General features: G+C 31.9%; 2 protein-coding genes across 2 annotated transcripts; one reads left to right on the top strand and one right to left on the bottom strand.

The window, feature by feature from the left end:
• Window positions 1-399: 399 nt before the first annotated feature.
• On the bottom strand, window positions 400-5549 carry LOC139482827 (uncharacterized). Its single transcript, XM_071266872.1, has 5 exons — window positions 5452-5549; window positions 4852-5094; window positions 3040-3114; window positions 2346-2411; window positions 400-1763 (listed from the first exon to the last, which is right to left on the bottom strand). Exons 1-5 carry the CDS (start codon window positions 5507-5509, stop codon window positions 1192-1194), a joined length of 1014 nt encoding a protein of 337 aa, XP_071122973.1. The 5' UTR covers window positions 5510-5549; the 3' UTR covers window positions 400-1191.
• Window positions 5550-15277: 9728 nt separating this feature from the next.
• LOC139482825 (thiamine transporter 1-like) lies at window positions 15278-22699 on the top strand. Its single transcript, XM_071266871.1, has 5 exons — window positions 15278-15515; window positions 16094-16747; window positions 17264-17462; window positions 21569-21710; window positions 22525-22699. Exons 1-5 carry the CDS (start codon window positions 15284-15286, stop codon window positions 22651-22653), a joined length of 1356 nt encoding a protein of 451 aa, XP_071122972.1. The 5' UTR covers window positions 15278-15283; the 3' UTR covers window positions 22654-22699.
• The last annotated feature ends 247 nt before the right edge of the window (window positions 22700-22946 follow it).

Raw genomic sequence — 22946 nt, 5'->3', positions numbered from 1 at the left:
CAATATTGAAAACAGAATTTTTAGTTTTGGCAGTATCCTTATTGAGGATAGGAGTTCAACCACAAGTAGTCCAGCAGGGTTGTACAATAAGTACATAATGAAATACCGACTGTTTGTTGAAGAATAAACCCACAAAACTAAAAAACTATGTCAAGAATTCTGGGATATCGTTTATGATGTATTTGTTTTGTTTGAAACAGTGTTGTTTTTCTCAAAATACGATTTTTGGTGAATTTTAACAAAGGAGGGACGAAAGATACCAAAGGGACAGTCAAAGTCATAAATCGAAAATAAACTGACAACGCCATGGCTAAAAATGAAAACGACAAACAGACAAACAATAGTACACATGACACAACATAGAAAACTAAAGAATAAACAACACAAGATACATGTAGCTACGATTTATGATTTTTTTTATTGCAAAATCAATGCTTAATTAGGAGATCTTTAAATTGAGCGTTTGGAAAAATCGGTGAAGTATGTAGGACATTCTTATGTTTTAGTATCGCAGTAAAACTTGTAAGGATTTTCTTATCTCTGGATTAGATTCCTTTAGCCGTATTTGGCACAACTTTTTGGAATTTTGAATCCTCAATGCTCTTCAACTTTGTACTTGTTTGGCTTTATAAATATTTTGATATGAGCGTCACTGATGAGTCGTATGTAGACGAAACGCGCGTCTGACGTTCTAAATTAGAATCCTGGTACCTTTGATAACTTTGTAATAACAATTTGTTAAAGATCTTAAGAGTCTTTAAGAATATCCCTGGAGGTTGGATACATCTTATTGTGGAGTTATTCTTTCAATTCTGTACTGTAAAAGGAAAGGTATGTGGATTTTAAGAAAGCAATTTAGTCAAAATATAAGACGAGTTGACTATATATATTGTTTTTATAGGTAAGTTTGTTTCGATTTTGGTATCCATTATGGAAAAGGGAGTTGTGACTAGCCCTTTTAATGTTGATATCAAAATGAGAGTGGGCGGATTCAAAACTTCTGAGGTGAATGATTAATACAGGTGTATGAGTGGGATATTGTATTAGCTGTCAATTAAGTTTTTGGTTTGACAGTCGACATAATGAATTTTGGTTTCTTGACTAAAGTCATGGTTATTCATCAATATAGCCATAATTCTTGGTAATTGAAATCACACGGACTCATCTATTAAGTTCCTATCACCCATTGAATTATGACTCATAATCAGGTGGTTGAAAAGATGACTGTCCGTCTATATAGCCATAATCAATAGGTTGTACTGATGACTTTCCGTCTATATAGCCATAATCAATAGGTTGTACTGATGACTTTCCGTCTATATAGCCATAATCAATAGGTTTAAATGATGACTCCCCGGCTATATATCCATAACCAATAGGTTGAAATGATGACTGTCCGTCTATATAGCCATAATCATTAGGTTCGAACCTTGAGTTCCCGTCAATGTTTATACTTTGATTGATTGGCATATATGTATACTGTCTTCTCGTAGTTAGGTCTTCGTACGAGAATTCTGCATTATCATATTGGGCGTAAATCGACAGTTTTTCGTCAATTTCAATATACTCGTATCTTTGGTCAGTAGGTAGATAGATTGGACTTTTCAACTTTGACTCAGTATTATCCGACAAAATTCGGAGAATATGTCTACGTGTCTGTCGTAATGGTAATCTTTTTGGTGTACGACATAGGTGACACAGTATGGCAAAAACACCAGCCGCTATGACAATAATTATAAATCCAGTTCCTACAACGATGATGCCTGAAATCAAATATTTAATTTGGTTTTTAAGTTCATTGTTTCTTAATAAATTAATTTCTAAATGGAATAATTTAGCAGAAATGCAAAAAGATGTTTATCCAATAATTCCTCCATGTAATATCATCAATGATATTGCTTGTTTTGCAGCAAATCGTTGACGGTACTAAAGTATAATCGTTTGAAACTTATTTTTGTTCAGCTACGAAATTGGATCAATATGTCGATACTGCCATTCGTAAGAATTTTACATAGCAGAACTTGCATTAAGGCAAAATGACTCGATATTTGAGGATGTCTTTTACAATATTGCGAAAGCTCAAAGTGTACTGTTTATTTTAGATTGTGAATGCATATGTTATCTTCTGAAAAGATAGTTACTGTCTCGTTCTTATATATATATATATATTTTGTTTTTCATTTATACAACAGTAAAAAAGGAACTGCGTCAAAATGTCACGTGTTTTTTTTTTCAGACTATCTGATCATGTGAAGCCTTTATGCATCATTTACTGTCAAGTGTTTTGTATATTCGATCAGACATTATCACGCATGTTTATATAAAATACATAAATTTGTGTTTACCTATAGTTACATCTGACAATGTTCCCATGAACTTCATGTCTGTCCTAAACCGACTTGATGTTTCTTCTAAAATAAACATAAAAGACAAAACTATCTTTAATCCTATCATAACTATAAGCAAGAATGGTTATCGTGATTATGGTTTGTTATTATTGAGGTAAAAATTATTTGATATATTTATCTAGTATATAACCAAGATACATCTGTTTTTATTAAACCGAAAATGAAATGATTTGCATCAAAACAACGGTAATGTTCGATTTTAAAGTATTGTCCGAACATTTCTTGTTGCTAACACCTTAACAAACACATAGTTATAAAGGATGACCGAAATAGAGATCTCCATGTTATAATCTGTATGTATACAAACATTATATTTATGACATATTTTAGAAGTAGGCATTTAAATTCTGTTGTTGTCTGATGTTGTCCTACAAAGCATTTTACGTTGATTAAAACATATGATTCAGTTAGGATGCCTTCGAAAGTCAGAAGATCTACTTTTTATATATTTTACAAAATAAAATTTATAAAAGTAATTTAAAAAGTGTCTTATAATCTTTTAAAGTGAATTGATTAATGAAATATCAAATGCTACGCCAGAGAGGTAAACATTGATGAAAATGAAACAAAACTGTAAATGCATTTTGCATTGGGTTTTTTATATTCTTTTAAAAACAGGGAATACATTTACCTTTATTCACTGTTGTAAGTTGTATATCAGTTTCCATGTCCCCTCCAATATTACATCTTGTAGATGTGTTGTTGTCTGAAAGAATAACAAAAACATATATATAAGAGCTATATTGTATTTGTTTCCACACCTTTATAATTCCTGGTCAGAAGATTATGTTTTTGAAATTATCCTGATTTTTTCAACGAATATTCTTTCACTTCGAAGAGCATTTTTAAAGGATAATGTGGGGAATATACGACAAGAAGTCGTGGACTGGATTTATATGTCGAGTAACAAAAGCATTGCATTTGCTAAATTGCGAATGAATTCTACAAATATGTTTCTATTTAAATTATATCTCTTTTCGAACTTTTTATTTCAGACGGGGAAACTATCGGGAAACATAAAATGAACTATGTATCACATTACCGAAACATACTGCTTCATATCTAGATCTAGAAATAAAAACTGAAATATCAAAAGGCGATTTCATTGAACAGAAATATTTCTTATCTAAATCAGTTATATAGATGAATAGTTGCCATAGCATAATTTATCATCATAAAGATATAAGAAGAATTAAGAAGTTCCAATGAGACAACTATCCATCTAAGTCACAATTTGTAAACGTAATAAAAATAGTAATGGGCTCTGTTAACATATATGAATATGACAGAAGATATTCATCGGGTAACATACAATACCATAATGTATATGATGTGTCTTAAATTTAGACAAATAATGATAGATCGGCACAAGTGATACGCGAAATTATCTTCTTATGTCACTTTGTCCATCTCCCTGGACCACTCAAATGTACCTTCGTTAGTCGGGTAATACCTTTTCTCATTGGCATATATAGTGTTTACAATGTTACAGAGGTTGGGTTTCGAATCCCGCTGATTGAAGTTAATGGATCTAACATGGTTTGACTCAATTTGAGACGAGGTATATATATGTATATGTAGATTCTATCACTCCATCGGGTGTGATAAGGTATTTATCCACTCGAGACAGATACATTTTCAAATTTAAAACAGCAGGCTCCCCTATGGTTTTAAATGTTTAGAATTCAACTGTTGAGAATGTATAAATTTCGTATTCACGAGATCGGGTTGTGGACTCTGTTTCTTTAATGATTTATAGACTATATGAAGACCATTTTTTCGAACGACTTGCAAAAAGTTGTTTTTTTTCTGCGTGGCGTCATTAGGCATGGTCGCAATTTTCATGACGTCACAATAGGAATTTCTGAGGAAAGCAAGAAAATTCGACATCATAATCGAATTTGGACCAATGGTGAACTAAAGATCAAACGAACCATACGTTGATAAAATTAAAGTTATCAACAGGTCAGGAAAAGGATAAACCGATTAAGAATTAAAGAAATATATTTATATGATAAAAAAGAATTTCCACATTCAAACTATTAAGATATAGGGAACTACATTTGTACTAAAATACCTGTATTTTGTATTTTTTGCTCTACGCGCGATGCAAATAACAAATTTGAACATTTAAAGTAAACGTAATCATTGTCAATCATATATTAATGTCAACAGTTTTAACAATTTAATCATTAAAAAAAAACAATTACACACCACAACCTTATATTTAAACAAATATTTTCAATTTATATAATTATGTTTTATTATAATAAATATATACTATCTTATGTACTCGTTATGCAGGTGGGTATGGAAAATCATCCATTTTCGTTAAATATATATATGAGTACAGCACAACAAGTGCATTTCATTCTTATTACCTTCAGAAAAGCATTGTATGCTGTTTTCGACGACGATAAAATAATTATCATGATTAACTTACCAATAATGTTCAAATTATGATACGGACCATGATGATATGGACCCATGCCCGTGTATACAGTGCATCGAAACAAACCAGAGTCGTCACAATGAGCACTGTTTACCGTTAAGGAAACGGTTCTGGTACCATCATATTTATGGTTGTCGAAAAGATGATTGAAGAAATCTTTTGTCCAAAAATAGGAGTGTCCAAGAAGCGAACAATGAAGTGTGATATTACCTCCAGATTTAACAAACACGTCGTCTGCAATATCAAATTAAAATCAATTGTAAATTTTCTGAGAAAATATTTTTTTTTCTTAAACATAAGTTTCAATAACTTTGTTATTTATTACATAGCATTGTGCTTTGATACACATACCCCATATACAGGTCAACATGCACATAGTTAAAGAGGGAATATTCTGACATTTCGTTAAAAAAAATATTTAAATTGGAAACATGTAGATTGTTATTATTTATAATTTTCTATCATTTATATGTTTTCTCCGCCAGAGTCCTCGTTTCAGAATCGTATTTATGCACAGTTTCTGTGCATAAAAGAATACATGAATTTGATTTGATCAATGGTAAAATAAAGTAAATATATGTTCGCACATACCTGCTGCTATATAATACCAGACAAAAGTAGTTAAACACATATAAATTAAAACATCCATATCATCGTATTCCTGAAAATTCAAGGGGATTTAATAAAGTGATGTAATTAAGTAAATGCATTTCCTTTTATTCAATTAATTAAAACGAGTAATCATTTCCTCTATTTTTATTATGATTCACGATACGAGCCAACGAGAATTTTTCAAACAAGGAAATAGCTAGAAAACGTGATTATTCGTTTCCACAGTTGATTCATTGAACCTATATAAGGAATATAGATAGGTAGAAATTATGGATTTTCCATCAACAAATATTTTGTTTATGATAAATTTAAAAGATTATGTACGCCAGATGTTCAAAAACCATTAATATAGATTTAAAATTTTCAAAATATTTCGACTTCCTTTCTTAGAAATTCTGAAATGAACATGGAAAAAATAACGGCTATTTCGATATTATTTTTTTTTGTATTTTACTATTATATTAACATACTCTATTTCCATCGTATAGATCCATACTGTCTTTATAAATATCAGATTCTGCTAAACCAATATTATTGTTTCCCAAAAATTAGGGATAACAAGATTATATTATTTCATATTTGTAGTTTTGTGGTTGTTCGATACTTTTAACATCACTTCTGATTTTGTGTAAATATTATATTTTATAACAAATTGAAGGAAAATAACAACTAAATTGGTTATGCAACTGCTATCTCTTCACGATTCTGTCTTACAGGTTTTATAACGAGTGAGTATTGGATATTATTACCTCGAGTTATTTTATTTCAATACAATAATGAACGCACATTTGACGAATGTTATATTGCTATTTAAATTAAATAACGAGAGTAGATATCAAGCAATATCCAATTCTCACGAAATTTTCTTCCTATTCCCCTTATGTTTATGTTTTATTGTATTATATAATCAGGAAGTGATATCATACGCGTCGACAATGATAGTTTCACCTGCAAGGCATGCTTGACGTTTCACTTCTGAAATATATAGATAATTCAATTTATCATAGACTCCCTTTGCGTCTTAAGCGGTTCAACTTTTACTATGAAGTTTTGTAAAAAAATATATTCTTTAACGGAAAGTTGATATGCACTACTTTCTTTTATGTAAAACATTGGGCTGTGCTGCATATTTTCAATACTTGCATGCTCCGAACTTCTTAAGAGTTTAAAACTTATACTGAAATTCTTTATAACCCCTACCTTTTTTTGTGTCTGCCTCAGAAATATTTTTTTCACTGTACCTTGTGTTTTTTACCCTATATTCATTTTTTAATCGTTACTTAACGAAATTACCAGTATAAATGCACATGATAAGCGGGGGAATTGAATTCTGAGAAAGACCTACGGTGAGGTTAGGGGTAGTTAAGAATTTTAGTATAAGTTTAAAGTCTTAGAAGTTCGAGGCATATACAGTCATGTTGATTTAATTTTCAATATGCTATATTAGAAATGTCAAATAGTTAAGTCTTACTGAATAAATATAAGATAGGTATTTCAAAAGAGACAACACATTTTCTTCTCGATATATTTAGCTATAAAAGGTACTGTTGCAGAAACGCGCAACGAACGCTACAGTATAAACTGATGATTTTTTTCAGAAAATCATAATTATTACAATGAACTGGGTATATTCTGGATGAAGATACACTTACTAAACTGCACATTGTTGTTATCTTAACCCATACTTCAGCCAATACTTACATCTCATATATCCCAGTGAACTTGAAATTAAGGATACTACTGATACTAGAAGGACTGCTTCATACCTTGATCTTTTCCTCAATATTGACGTAGATGGACGACTTCACACGAAAATCTATGACAAACGGGACGATTTCAACTTCCCAATTATCAATTTCCCATTTCTCAGCAGTAACATACCATCTGCCCCTTCGTATGGTGTTTACATATCACAATTGATACGTTATTCACGTGCTTGTTCACACTATACGGACTTCATATACAGGAGTGTGCTACTTACGCAGAAACTTCTCCAACAAAGTTATGAGGAGGACAGATTAAAATTGACACTCCGTAAATTTTATGGACACCATCACGAATTGGTGGATCCATACGATGTGTGTTTAACCAAACTAGCTAAGGACATTTTTACCACATGGTAGATTGTGGTTTGTCATTACGTCGTCTAATCTTTTAATTACCAAACGTGACTTATTCTCGATTGTGACTGTTTTGCTGAGTGTGAATTCGCATTACTATAAGACGTGTTACGGTACTTGTCTATCCCAAACTCATGTATTTAGTTTAAATGTTTAATGTTATATTTGTAATTCTCATCGGATTTTGTCAAATGTGTTGACGTCTTTTCTATTATATTTATGTGTTATGGAAACAAAAATTAATCACCGCCGTCATTTATTAGATTTAATTTTGGTCAACATAATCTGTACGATAATTTACGTTTGAAGTTGGATTCATAACAAACTGCACATATATATATATTATAGTTAATTGCTATTAATAAGTATTGCAATATGCATTGTGTTTAAATGCAATATCAGTATTTAGTTCTATTTTAATCGTTAATCAATCCAAATTCTATCTTACTTTTGAGATATAGTTTTTCATATGTGACGTAATTTTTCTGCTGTTTCAGAAATTTCATATATTCAAATTTTTAATGCCTTTTCACCATCGTATGTGACGTAATTTTTATTGCCTTTTCACCGTCGTATGTGACGTCATTTCATAATTTACTGCGTTGAGGCCTGGACTGAGTTGGGTGTGTCTATTCTGTGTTGGTCATTCATAATGTATTCGTGTTTGTTTTATGTAATGAGTTAATACTTCAGTTTCATTATGTATATCTGTTATATTCATTTGATAAAATTTACTGTTTGCAATAGCATTAATTGTTCTAAATAATTAGGATGTTCTTATCCCAAGCATACAAACTTAGCCGTATTTGACACAACCTTTTTCAACTTTTGATCTTCAGTGCTGTACAACTTTGTACTTTTTTTTCGCTTTCGATCTTTTATATCTGGGCGTCACTGGTGAGTCTTGTGTGGACGAGGCGCGTTTTTGGCGTAATAAATTTTAAACCCGATGCTTTTTGTTATTCATTAATCATGTGTTTCTTTGTCTAATACGTTTTCCTATTTATTTGTATTGTAGTCCTGTAATATTATGTTGTCATTTCTATGTTATATTTAACATTGCCATTAAAGTGCGAGGTTTGGCATGCCACAAAACCAGGTTCAACCCACCATTTTGCCCTTTAAAAATGACCTGTACCAAGTCAGGAATATGGCCATTGTTATATTATAGTTCGTTTCTGTGTGTGTTACAATTTAACGTTGCGTCGTTTGTTTTCTCTTATTTTTAGTGTAAATTGACATTGCGATAAGACGTGTCACGGTACTTGTCCATTCCAAATTCATGTATTTGGTTTTGATGTTATATTTGTTATTCTCGTGGGATTTTGTCTGATGCTTGGTCCGTTTCTGTGTGTGTTAGTTACATTGTAGTGTTGTGTCGTTGTTCTCCTCTTATATTTATGCGTTTCCCTCAGTTTTAGTTTGTTACCCTGATTTTGTTTTTTGTCCATGGATTTATGAGTTTGAACAGCGGTATACTACTGTTGCCTTTATTTACCGTTTGCATTTTGAATCCTTTTTTAGCCAGATTTTTCTCCCAAGGTTTACAAAGGGATGTGCGTTTATCATGTTGTAAGTACAATTAGAGTTAAAATTCAGAGTATTTTATTAATATTGTTGACTGAAAATGATTTAAACGTGTATAATATATTTACGTTTGGCAACTGTGTACACATCTCATATTTTTGATATCAAATATCGGCTTCTCCAAGCTTGTGTGATAAGTTTGTATTTTGAAATTCTAAATATCATCAATATTTAATTCATTAAATGACTATTGCCAGTTTCTGTAGTCCAATTATCACATAAAACCATAATGAAAATCAAACGCACAAAAAATAAATTCAACACCAGAAATGATCGTATCGCACCAAGTGTCAGTATTTAATTTAGATTATGTTGCTTAAATAATATATTGTTGGACTTATCTCCTATTATTTTACATTGTTAAGTCATATATTCTATTGGCATTAACAAACTATATTCAAATCGATTATTTTGTATTTTCAAAATGTAAACAAACACAGTTTTCCCATCATCCTTGATTTTACAGTAGTAAGTAATACTCGCATATGACAGTGTAAATGACTATCTGGATTCGCACTTTATATACACTGATGTATTCGCCACAATTATTATATAAGTTAGTATTAACTATATGGGTAGAAGTATTGACATTATATTGTCGTTATGTACCTGTAATCATCAAGAGGTATGTTTATATTATTATCAACCGTTTGTTTCACTTACAGATTTCTTTAATAATATGTTTAAAATACCAGTATTACAACTGACATTTCTTCTTAGTTGATGAATTATTTTTAGCAATATTTGGGTTTTTTTTATCTTTGGAACAATAATTGTTCGCAGTTTGAAGCTTTACAAAATACTAATTCAATTTAGAATACCGACCTAAATAAAACAAGTGATGTTCAAAATCCCTTCAGCTAACAACCTACTAAAAAACGATTCTTACACACTATCAAAATGTTCTTTGGTTGTAATTAATAGCTCATTTGCTACATGTACTTGTTGAATAAACAACAACGTTATTAATGATTCAATAAACACCTATTGAATATGAATGATTAAAATTCAGATCTGATCAAACAGCAATGACAACTTGAAATCGTAAAGAAACAATTTTACGAATTCAAAGTAATTAAAGTCCATGTTGCCATTAATCAGTCAATGACATCACACAACAAACTTCTAGGGTTTAACATATAGAGTGTAGAGTCGGTTTCGCAAGTTTGTAACTAACAATAATGTACACGAAAATATTCACTCTGGTACCAATGAGTCACATAAAAGTTGTTTTTGGGTTCTCGCCAGTCAAACGGTAGATTTCAGAGATATTTGTTAAAAAAATAGGTAAAAATAAAGTATTCAAACATCATTTGCTTTGAATAAAGAACCGTTTTCAACATAAGATAATGTCTGTACCACATCAGGAATATGATAGTATGTCATCAATTTGTTTGATGTGTTTGAGCTTTTGATATTGCCATTTGATTAGGAACTTTCTTTTTGAATTTTCCTCGGATTTCAGTTCCTGAATGCAACTCGTGAAAAGTGCGTGGGACGCAAATCGTTCTTTATAATTCTTTAATTCACTAGATAGATACCGCTGCTGATTGGCCATTAGTTGCATCAGGTATCATCTAAGATAAGTTGTAAGTGTTTATATAATAAAAACTTTTGTAACACAACCTTTTTATATATAGAACTTATGACGAAACTTACTTTCCAACTCCTTTAACATTGACAATCGGTTAAATGAGGTCTTGATATAGCATACCAGTAATTGCTAGAAGTGCTTTGTTAAATTGTGTTGATCATTGTCATTTGGTTCGTTCCTCATGTGACATATTCTAACACCTGACTCAAACTTCTTTCAAAAGGAATTTTACTGGACGTTTTGCTTTGTATTTGTGTATTCCTTATTAGGCCTTTTTTAGTCTTTTTTTTATTTTGGTTCTATTTATATATTTTGGAGTTGAGTGTGCATTCTATTGAACTAGTAAAATATTTCTTTAGCGGCCAGCTGAAGGCCGTCTCCTGGTGTGGAAATTTTCTTGCTGCGTTAAAAACTCATTGGTGGCATTGGACTGGTGTCTGCCCTTTTGTCGAGTTCGTGTCTTTTTGACACTCTTTCCGTTTCCACTCTCAATTCTTTTTAGGTAAATTTGAAAATCTGTTTTAGTTTTCCCGTTTGGACATAAAGCTCCATAAGGATTAAAATATGTGCGGTGCTTGCTTTCATTGTCTGCTTTTATTCAGTGTTTGGATGAAGGTTAATTCAGAAATGCACGTGTTGTTTTAATAGTTAAAACTTTTTATCATACAACAACTATGTTGCAGTTCAACTAAGAACTAAAAGATACTTGATGACATTTATTTCCGAATACATGTATTGCTCTTCAGACCTAATGAAGTTTTGGTTCAATTAGTCGATATGTTTTTTGCGGACGGTGCGCAAATCCCTTAGAATTGTTCCTTCGATAGATTTTCTTGCTGTAGTTTTGATCGGTTTCAGAAGAACAATGAAACGGGCATGTATAAGTGTAAACAATTTAGAAACGTACGTTCAAAGTGCTTTCTGGATTTATGTTCACAAGGAACGTCCTAAGCAGAATATTTGAAATCCAAAGATGTATGAAAACCGAAATATATTCCCAAAAAGGATCTAACAAATATAAGTCTAATCCATCTTAGGTCATTCAATTGAACTCTGACTTTGAATTCAGAGTTTGTGTGAACAACTACTATATCATCACCAGATATTGCAAATATTAATAAAATTGAGAAAGGAAATGGTGAATATGTCAAAGCGACAACCACCCGACCATAGAGCAAACAACAGCCGAAGGCAACCAATGGGTCTTCAATGTAGCGAGAATTCCCGCACCCGTAGGTGTCCTTCAGCTGGCCCCTAAAATATGCATAATAGTACAGTGATAATGGACGTCATACTAAACTCCGAATTATACACAAGAAACTAAAATTTAAAATCATACAAGACTAACAAAGGCCAGAGGCTCCTGACTTGGGACAGGCGCAAAATTGCGGCGGGGTTAAATATGTTTATGAGATCTCAACCCTCCCCCTATACCTCTAGCCAATGTAGAAAAGTAAAAGAATAACAATACGCACATTAAAATTCAGTTCAAGAGAAGTCCGAGTCCGATGTCAAAAGATGTAACAAAAGAAAATAAATAAAATGACAATAATACATAAATAACAACAGACTACTAGCAGTTAACTGACATGCCAGCTCCAGACCTCAATTAAACTGATTGAAAGATTATGTCTTCATCATATGAATATCAGGTACAATCCCTCCCGTTAGGGGTTTAGTATCATACTATCATAAAATATATGAGAAGAACATAACCCGTGTCATGCCAACAACTGTTTTTTTAGAAATAAATGTGTTTAGTTCCGATGCAAAGACCCTATCAGTGAATCAATGTTAAAGCCAAAATATGCAATCTTTAATGACCTGACAACAGTATCGTAACTATATCCCCTTTTAATAAGTCTATTTAAAGGTTTTGTTAGTTTCTGAGGAGAATACTGACATTTTTGTGCTTTATAAAGAATATTTCCATAAAATTTTGGATGTGAAATACCTGAACGTATAAGATGTCTGCATGTTGAGTTATATTTACGAATTATTTCCTTATACCGGTGATAAAATTTAGTAAATGTTTTGACCAGTTTGTGATATCGAAAACCCTGGTGTAATAATTTTTCAGTAATACATAAATTTCTCTCGCTAAAATCTAATACATTGTTACATACACGAGCGAATCGTACAAGTTGAGATATATAAACACCATAAGATGGTGACAAGGGAACGTCACCATCTAAAAATGGATAATTAACAATAGGAAATGAAAAAATCATCTCTTTTATCATAAATTTTTGTATTAAGCTTCCGTTTATGATATAGATATCAAGATCGAGGAAAGGGCAGTGGTCATTGTTATCATTAGCTTTATTTAAAGTAAGTTCTACAGGATAATTTTCTTTAGTATACATACTGAAGTCGTCATTATTTAGAGCCAATATTTTATCCAAATATCTAAAAGTATTGTTAAATTTTTGTATCAAATGTTGTTTTGATGGGTCTTTGCTAATTTTAGTCATAAATTGCAACTCATAACAATGCAAAAACAGGTCCGCAATAAGTGGTGCACAGTTAGTCCCCATTGGAATTCCAATAACTTGACGATATACGGAATCTCCAAAGCGAACAAAAATGTTATCAAGTAAAAATTCAAGTGCATAAATAGTATCAAAGCATGTCCAATTGACATAGTTCTTTTGTTTATTGCTACTAAAAAATGATCTAAAAGAGTTTGAACATATGTACTCGCATTCCGACTTTTTAAATGCCCAGTTAATTAGGGATGTGAATTTTTTCTTAATAAGAATATGAGGCAAAGTGGTATATAGGGTAGAAAAATCAAAACTTTGAACAGATTCAAAATCACCAATATATGCATGCAATTTATCAAGTACTTCCAACGAGTTTTTGACACTCCAAAAGTAATTAATTCCACTATTTTCAAAGGCCTTATTTGAACAATTTATTATCAGGTTTTTTATTGTACCAAGTGTACTAGTAAGTAAAACAGACAATTTAGTAGTTGAACAATGGCTAGAAGATGAAATAAATCTATATTTGTAAGGTTTTTAAACATGGATCTAAATGTTATTGCTCAAATGTTCCGGTGTTTCACAGTTCCTAATGAACAATTGCCACAATAATTATGTGATTACTTATTATACATATTAAAATGAAATCAAATTAGTGTAAAAATAGTCGGCAAATAAGAGATGACATTTTTTCAATAATGGATTAATTTAAGTTCGATATTTAAGATTATTATACTTCACGTTAAAATGTCATATTTTGATTGGTTAATACGAGGGTGTTAATTTACTCTATCACATGGCTGACCGGGTGACAATTTTTTTGAATGTTACCCTCTCGTGTAGACCAATCAAAAATTGATAATTTAAAGGACCATGAATTGAATTTACATCAAGTTATTAAATACAATGCTTAAGTTCTACTTTTAGACTCAGATTTTATTATGTCACTTTTCAAATTAAAACAAATAAAACATCTTGCTTAACTTTTTCTTTTCTTTTGCTTATGTACCCGTAATGTTGTTATGCACATGACGTCATAGAAAATACTTTTCAAATGAAATTAATCTGTAAAAGATAATAATGCTAGGACATTCAGTATAATAAATTAAATAACACATAGCTAGCTAAGAGGGTGATAGAGCAGATTGTTACCCCTCGAAAAAGCATTGTCAGCCTTGGCTTCGCCGCTGTTGACAGTGTTTCCTGGGGTAACAATCTCCTTTATCACCCTTTCAGCTATGTGTTATTCATATATTAAAATTGAAATATAAAGAGATGTGTAAACACATTAAAACAACACGGTACGATTTATATTAAAGCAGTTTCATATAATATAATTCAGCTTCTCTCTGAGCTGACTTGTGTACGTTGTCGTTTCCTATGAACCTTTTGTTCATCTTCTTTTCTCTAGGAAGTTTGATTTCTGAGCATATATATTATACCATATATGTCCCGTCAAACATGCATTTGTCTGTCCAAAAGTCTATTGTCATATTTCAGACTTTTAACCCCAGATAACATACTTTTTCGACAGGTAACCTAACCGGTGGTATGAAATCGCCGTATTCGGTAACCAAAGACAAACCAATAGCAGTAACATCAAACATGTAATCAGTGCAATAAGAGCGGCAAATTTTTACCGTTTTCCGATTATTTTGTCGACTATAGAAAATCTAAAACAGTTGATTTCTGCCCAAAATTATATCGATTAAAAGTTTGATTTTACATCTTTACGATGCTTTTACTTTACCGAGTACCAAGATGTCGTACTAAAGATTAGTTAACCGGTCGACAAAACCTTATCTCCGGCGTCAAAATTAATAACATAAAAATAGTCTATTACAAAGAAAAATATGTAGTGCCTTCGTAAAATTAAATTTAGACACGGTCGATTATGAACTTTGACATCTCAGTCTTTTCTGAGATGTTCTTAAAAATTTAGTTAATTATTGTACCAGATTAATATTTTTGTGTATTTTGTATTTTGTATTTTGAATTTTGGTTTTGCTTTAAATAGATAAATCATGCATTGGAAGGTTTTGACTTTTTTGGTATGCCTCTATGGCTTTTTAAAAGAATACAGACCATCTGAGGCTTATTTGTCGGCATATCTAACCGGACCATGGAAAAATCTGACAGTTGAAGAAGTCGATAATGAAATATATCCTATATGGACTTATGCATACCTTCTGTGGCTTGTACCTGTATTTCTCCTGGCTGATTTTTTTCGCTACCAGCCAATGTTAGTCCTTGAAGGTATGTTACTAGATATACTGTTAGTGTTAGCAGATCAAAGAGGAAATGTGCCTCTTGTTGTTTTACCTGGTAACTTCAATTTTTAGGGGCTTTAGTGATCAAATTAGAAAAACTTTTATAACACTAGCCTGTAAATACTGAGATTGCGAGATCCAACCCCGTACTTGGTAGGTTGGTTGTTCTCTCACCGCACTCCGGCTTCTTCTACCAATAAAAACGGATCATCACGAAAAAGCAAATTGTGCTGAAAGTGAAATTAAACACCAAATAATCAATCAATCAATTTTGTGGGATTTAAAATTCGATTTTTATTTTTATACACTCACACACACAGATATTAATTAAGTTCTAAAAAGTTCTTATTCATGTAAGATTCATATCGTTAGTTTATGTTTGTATGTTATAAAACAAATTTAAAAAAATGTCAGATTGAATTTCCAAGTTATACACCTTGGTATAACACATAGTTGCAGCCACGTGTGCTAGACTTATGATATCGAGAACATTGAGATGCATTTTTTAAGTGTCAATAAGAAGAGAAAGTTCATAGGATTCAGGAAATGACTTATACATTGTAGGTGCAACATACATTGCAACATGGTCAATTCTTTTGTGGGCACAAGGTGTTCTGGCTTTTAAATTCATGGAAGTCTGCTACGGTCTCGTAACAGCTACTGAAATAGCTTACTATTCGTATCTCTTTGCAATGGTTTCTAATGAACACTACAAGGTAATAACAAGCTTTACACGAGCTGCAATTCTAATTGGTCGTTTTGCTGCATATTTGACTGGACAGTTGCTCGTATCTTTTAATGTAATGGACTATAAGCAGCTAAATATAATATCAATGGTTAGTGTTTCGCTAGCATTCATTTTAGCCGTAACATTAAGAAGACCAAGCAATTCGGATATATTTCACTCGACTTTGCACGACAAAAACAAAGACGTAACAAACAAAGAGTCGGACAACAAAATTGGATTCTCAGCCATTCAAGAAAGTTCAAATGTTCAAAAACCCACTTTTATACGAGGAATTTTGTTCTTATGGAATGAACTGAAAACTGCATATTCAGATAAGTCTGTGATAGCTTGGTCGTTTTGGTGGGCATTTGCATCATGTGGACATTTGCAAGTCCAGAACTATATTCAGAACCTTTGGGAAGTAATTACACCAGAAGACCAAAAAGGGACTATTTACAATGGAGCTGTAGAGGCAGTTGGTACCCTTCTAAGTGAGTTTGCCAATTAATTGTATGCCTACCACATATTTATATTTTACTTTTCTATTTTTACAACTTTGATCGTCGACACCACTTAATAGACAAAATATACTCAAACTAATCTTAAAGGGAAACTCTGTGCTTCTGAATGTATAAGGCTCGATGATCTACGTCATACAATGTTTTATTTTCACGACTTCTTGTAAACCAAACAGTTGTTCTAACATTTCAAACTATAATGACGGAAACTTCTGTCAAATTGGTTGAGAGTATCTTTCCGAGAAGAGGGAATTTGAAACAACGACGCCAAAATGAATTTAATACGTTAACGTTTGTGTCGTGTCATTTTTTTGAGAAATTTTATACGATATGGTTCTAAGCAATGGTTAGTTAATCAGATATTTATGTCATAATATATGCGTTTAATTCGTGCTTCTTTATACTCTTCAATTAGATATTGTTATATATATGAATAAACGTTTGAATTTTATATATGCAGATATATTTATACATATTTTTATTCATTAGGTACCATCTGTGTATTAGTATTGGGATTTTTACCTGTGAATTGGTCTCGTCCTGGACTATCGGAAACAGTAATGGCCATCGTATGTGTTTTTAATACCGCTGTCTTAACCGTCATGGGACAATCAACAAACATATGGGCTTCGTATGCATTGTACAGCGTCTTTAGAGCTACATATCATACAGTGATTACATTAGCAACGTAAGTTTTATATATTTAGCAACTTAAGTACAAGTAAACATTTGTTACATCTATGTTCAATACTGTTTTAATGTCAGCTGATTACTGTTGGCAGACTAAGCTGGAAAAAATATATTAAAAGATCAATCTGAATTTTATCTGCATATCACCTCAATACATATATAACATTGAAGAAAGATACAGTTTCAAACACCACTATAATATTGAGCAGCAATTAACACTATCTATGATATCTATCAAACTGATAACGGATAGTATAGCAACACATACGGTAGCCTATTATTACTTTGTGTAACACAATGTAATACAGCAATACAAACAGCACTTCCATTTTACACTATCTATCAAAAGATCACTGGATAGTAAATGAAATACTCTAACCTGTTATCACAGTAATTAGATATAGGAAGATGTGGTGTGAGTGCCAATGAGACAACTCTCCATACAAATAACAATTTAAAAAGTAAACCATTATAGGTTAAAGTACGGCCTTCAACACGGAGCCTTAGCTCACACCGAACAACAAGCTATAAAGGGCCCCAAAATTACTAGTGTAAAACCATTCAAACGGGAAAACCAACGGTCTAATCTATATAAACAAAACGAGAAACGAGAAACACGTATATATTACATAAACAAACGACAACTACTGTACATCAGATTCCTGACTTAGGACAGGTGCAAACATTTGCAGCGGGATTAAACGTTTTAATGGATCCAAACCTTCTCCCTTTTTCTGAAACAATAGCATAACATCACAACAAAGAAAAACATACGATAAAATATCAATTGGCAGACTTAACTCAATCAAAAAACGTATGATTAAACAATGAACGAATAAATTTGATCTGCGATATCTGAATACAAATGCACAGTTAATTAAATATTAGAGACAAACATTCATGACCAAAAAGCTAACAAACAAATTCAAAAACAGGACATGACTGAGAAATATTTAACCAATCAATGTTCACTTTAGAAAAAAACCGGTTTTTGTATTGTATTATAAACAGACAAGAAACACTCTAATGTCAACAATAAGAATTCTTCACACTATATGTATATTATATAAAATCAATTAACCCACCTAAACTCAACTTTACTATCAAATTGGACACTATATATTCAGTCAAATAAGTATCACTCGTGTATGCCTTGAATATAAATTTAGAATTTCTAATTTTAAAACTATAATTAATAATCTATATTCACTATTGTAATCCAAAGAATCTTTTTGTTGTTCAGATGCACAAGTACCCGGCCACGTCTACTTTGTGTTTTTGTTAGATGTGTCTCTTTTTGTACCATCTGATGAGTTACGACTTTTTTAACTGATTTTTATCGTTAGTTCTTTTACAGCACCATCCCATGTAAGGAGGGTTGAGATCCCGCTAACATGTTTAACCTCTCCACATTATGTAAGATGTGTCGGTCCCAAGTTAGGAACCTGTAATTATTTTGTACATTATTTGGGCCGTTAGTTTTCTCGTTTTAGTTGCTTTACATTTGTCATTTTGCCCTTTTTTAGCTGACTATGCAGTATGGGCTTTGTTTAGTGTTGAAGGCCGTAGGGTGACCTATAGCTTTGTGTCATTTCTCCTTTTTTTGTAAATAGTTGTCTCATTGGCAATCATACTATATCTTCTTTTTTTATATTACCTCTAAATATTGACAATATCCTGTAGATAAGATATTCCAGAGCTTACATTTTCTATTATGATTTCCATTTTTAAAGGGCTGCTGTTCACAAAGAAGCCATTAGACCAAGAGTTACATTTGGTGGAGTTTGAATCATTCCTTATGAATAAATTCGGACGCAATCAAGTGCGTTGACCGTTATAAAATATCTGTTTCACTGATGACGATGGATACTTTTCCATTGTTAAAACCAAAATTCAAACGTTTGCTCTACGGATGGGGCACCAAGAATTGACTTATCGCCGTATTTTTTCTTACAATACATGTACATTTGCCACATCCGGAGCTCGATCTGCTAACCTTTTCGTAGCACCTTAGATCACCCCATGTTTTTGGTACAGTTCGTGCTGCTCTTTTGTTTACTATGTTGTGTTTTGCATTATGTTGTTTGCCTTTTTGTTGCCATAGTGTTGTCTGTTCATTTTCGTCCTATCAGTTTGAAATCCCTTTGGTATCTTTCGTCTCTCTTTAAAATGTGTAATATGTATGTTGGTATGAAGCTTCGACTTACTTAGGGCGACAAAGTGCCATCCCAAATGCCTTTCTGTACTAAAATTGTCAGATTCTATCAACGCTTTCATCTATCACTAAAATTAAGATACGTAACTATGAATGAATAAAGTCAACAGTAGTATACCCCTGTTCGAAATTCATAAATCGATGGAGAAAAAAAACAAATCTGGGTTACAAACTAAAACTGAGGGAAACACATCAAACATAAGAGGAGAACTACGACACAACAGAAACACAACATTAAAATGTAACACACACAGAAACGAACTATTATATAATAATGGCCATTTTCCTGACTTGGTACAAAACATTTTAAGAAAAAAAATGTTGGGTTGAACCTGGTTTTGTGGCATGCCAAATCTCCCGCTGTTTTGCGAAGTTAAATATATCATTAAAATTACAACATTACATGACAGGACTAGAACTCAAATAAATAGGAGAACATAAAGGACAGAGAAACACACAAATAATAGCTAACAAAAGGTACCAGGTTAATGATTTAATGCGCCAGACGCGCGTTTCGTCCACACAAAACTAACCAGTGACGTTCAGATGAAAAACGTTCGAAAGCCAAAACATGTACAAAGTTGAAGAGCATTGAGGACCAAAAATTCCAAAAAGTTGTGCCTTATATGGTTAGGGTTTTCTGCCTGGGATAAGAACAATCTTATTATATAGAATAATTCATACTTTTGCAAACAGTAAGTTTTTATAAAATGACTATATAATAGATATATATGATAAACCCAAATTGGTGACCAAAAAAAAAAAAACGATACATAAAAAGACCTAAACCAGCACATAAAAATTCACAGCCGAGGTAACCAAAGATAGCATTTTTGGACCAAGTTTTTGAGACTTTTGTGACATGTTCACCCCCCCTTTTTTGCAATGTTTTGTATCAAATAAATGCATATTGTTGCCATGGTTACACCAAAAAGAGATTACATTTAACCTTTTTAACTATTTAAAATGAAATCTATGGAAGATGCTCTTTCCAGAAATATACACATGCATAACACAAATAGTAAGCCTTATTTGTTAGATTGGAAGGAAAAGTGGGTGGTTATAAAGTATAAGTGTCAATTTTAAGATTGTTTCCTAACTGTGTATTGCTACCAAAGCGAGAAACGCACAAAGTGACGTCACATTTGAATTTCTAAAAATTTCCCAAAAATAGGAAAGGCTCAACAATTCAACTTTTACTCTGGGAACTAATGATGGCTCTTATCGTACCTTCCCCTATTTTCTAAAAAAAATCAAATATAACTAAATGTGACACCTGGCGTTTTAACCTATATTCCATTATTAGATAGTTACCAATCTTTACCTAGTTTCAATTCAACTGCATTTGCATACATGCACTGACATGTTAATCAATCGTAATAGTTTAAATGAAGAAACTACAAACATTTTGTATATTTATTTACCTATCAGTACACAAAAAATTAAGTAAATATAGATTATTACATTGATACCAGTGGATTATCGGATTTATCCAATCGAGATAGTTAAATTATCAGTTTTAAAATCCGAGCCTCGGCGAGGACTTTAAAATTTATAATTTAAATATCGAGATTGGATAAATCCGATAATTCACGCGCAACTGTGTAATAAACTGTTTCTCTAATGATTAAAAGACAAATTTTCCTTTTTTTCTTAACGAAGATCCCCTTCAAGTGCCTTTCTATGTCCACAAAGTTGTCAATTTCATTAACACCTGTTAGAACATTTTGATTCATTCGGTGAGCTGAGAAAAGTGTTGACCCATAAACTCAGTCAATCATCTTTTTCTGAGATCACCGGCAACCACACGTTGATTAATTTTTTTTATACAATGGGTGCGGATAGGGATATATTTCCATAGAATTAGATAAATATGTTTTATCTTACAGATTACAGATTGCTAAATCCCTCACCAGACAACGGTATGGGTTTGTTTTCGGAGCCAACATGTTTATGGCTTTGGTAGTAGAAACAATACTAACAGTTATTGTAGTAGATAAAGTAGGTCTAGGTGTAGACGTACAGACTCAGGTAAATCATTTAAAATTTGATTAATTTTTATCATGAATACAATTAATTAAATCATTTCTATGAAATAATTCTGTGAGGAACATTTACTTCATCACTAGAAACCAAAGGCTCGATGGATATTTCGAGTGAAAAAGAAAATATCAAATTAAACAGGAATTATTTTTTTATCATCAAAACGTTCACAGCAATAATATAGAATTTTCTTTAACACAATATTTGGTACGGAACCATAATTACGAGAACCCGTAAACTGTTAATATCCAAGGACCTTTACGTATACACTTTATTTTCCCATTGACTGTATCTTTAGAAGTAAAAATGCTATATCATTATCAGTTTTAAGGTAGGAGGGTGTAGCTTAATGAGTTCTCACTTTACAACAAGACCATAAGACAAATAACTATACAAAATACAATATAGAAACTAAAGATTGAGTAACATGATCACCACCAAAAGCCAAAGGTGGTCTCAGGTGCTCAGGATGGGTAAGGAGATTCTGCTCCAACTGTGGAAATTATTTTAAATAAAAACAAATTAATCGTCTTCTGAAATTCGTTGCTAAGACAGCTAGTGATCTACATAAAACAATAGATTCAGTTATGTGAATATTAGTGTGAATCCTGAAATTGTATTCATTTACATTTACTTTGTATTTCAATATTATATAAAAATTAATAAAAAAACAAGATATGAATTTAGTAAACACCTGTAACTCATAAAAAAAATCTGTGTTGAAATGTTTTGTTATAATCTCATAAGATACCACAATATACTATACAAATAGAACCAATCAACACAGAATATTTCTTTTCAGTTTACAGTATATGGTGGATATTTTGGTGTTATTGGTTGTTTGTTCCTAGCAGTGGCGTTCTACACAGTCTACAAGAACGGCTGCTCTTACCGAGTTGCCGATGATCAAAGCTATACCGTTTCTGCATGACAAATTTGTTTACTAGATTTTATATCAATTATAACGTTTAATCCTATTTTTTGAATTTGAAATTAAAAAAGATACATTGTAAGGCAATATATAGATAACCTTTACATTTAATCTATACATTTACATAAATATGAGTAATATATCAATTATTTTGGCTGGTGGAAACACACTGGTGACTGCTTTATGCAATTTCCATTTTTCCTACATTTTTTATCATTGATAAAATTGAGAAAGGAAATTGGGAATGTGTCAAATTTAAAGCGACAACAACCCGACCATAGAGCAGACAACAG

The sequence above is a fragment of the Mytilus edulis genome, chromosome 7, assembly GCF_963676685.1.
Source record: "Mytilus edulis chromosome 7, xbMytEdul2.2, whole genome shotgun sequence".
Classification (NCBI taxonomy): domain Eukaryota; kingdom Metazoa; phylum Mollusca; class Bivalvia; order Mytilida; family Mytilidae; genus Mytilus; species Mytilus edulis.
The sequence above is the reverse complement of the archived record's forward strand: the minus strand, read 5'-3'. Positions and strand labels throughout refer to the sequence as shown.

Excerpts from the sequence above, each read along its gene's own strand:
- LOC139482827 (XM_071266872.1), bottom strand. The coding sequence starts at position 5,509 with ATGGATGTTTTAATTTATATGTGTTTAACTACTTTTGTCTGGTATTAT. Across the intron at positions 5,095-5,451 it reads CTGGTATTATATAGCAGCAG|ACGACGTGTTTGTTAAATCT; the intron begins GTATGTGCGAAC and ends TTGATATTGCAG. Across the intron at positions 3,115-4,851 it reads TCATAATTTGAACATTATTG|ACAACAACACATCTACAAGA; the intron begins GTAAGTTAATCA and ends TTATTCTTTCAG.
- LOC139482825 (XM_071266871.1), top strand. The coding sequence starts at position 15,284 with ATGCATTGGAAGGTTTTGACTTTTTTGGTATGCCTCTATGGCTTTTTA. Across the intron at positions 16,748-17,263 it reads GGCAGTTGGTACCCTTCTAA|GTACCATCTGTGTATTAGTA; the intron begins GTGAGTTTGCCA and ends TTTATTCATTAG. Across the intron at positions 17,463-21,568 it reads ACAGTGATTACATTAGCAAC|ATTACAGATTGCTAAATCCC; the intron begins GTAAGTTTTATA and ends TTTATCTTACAG.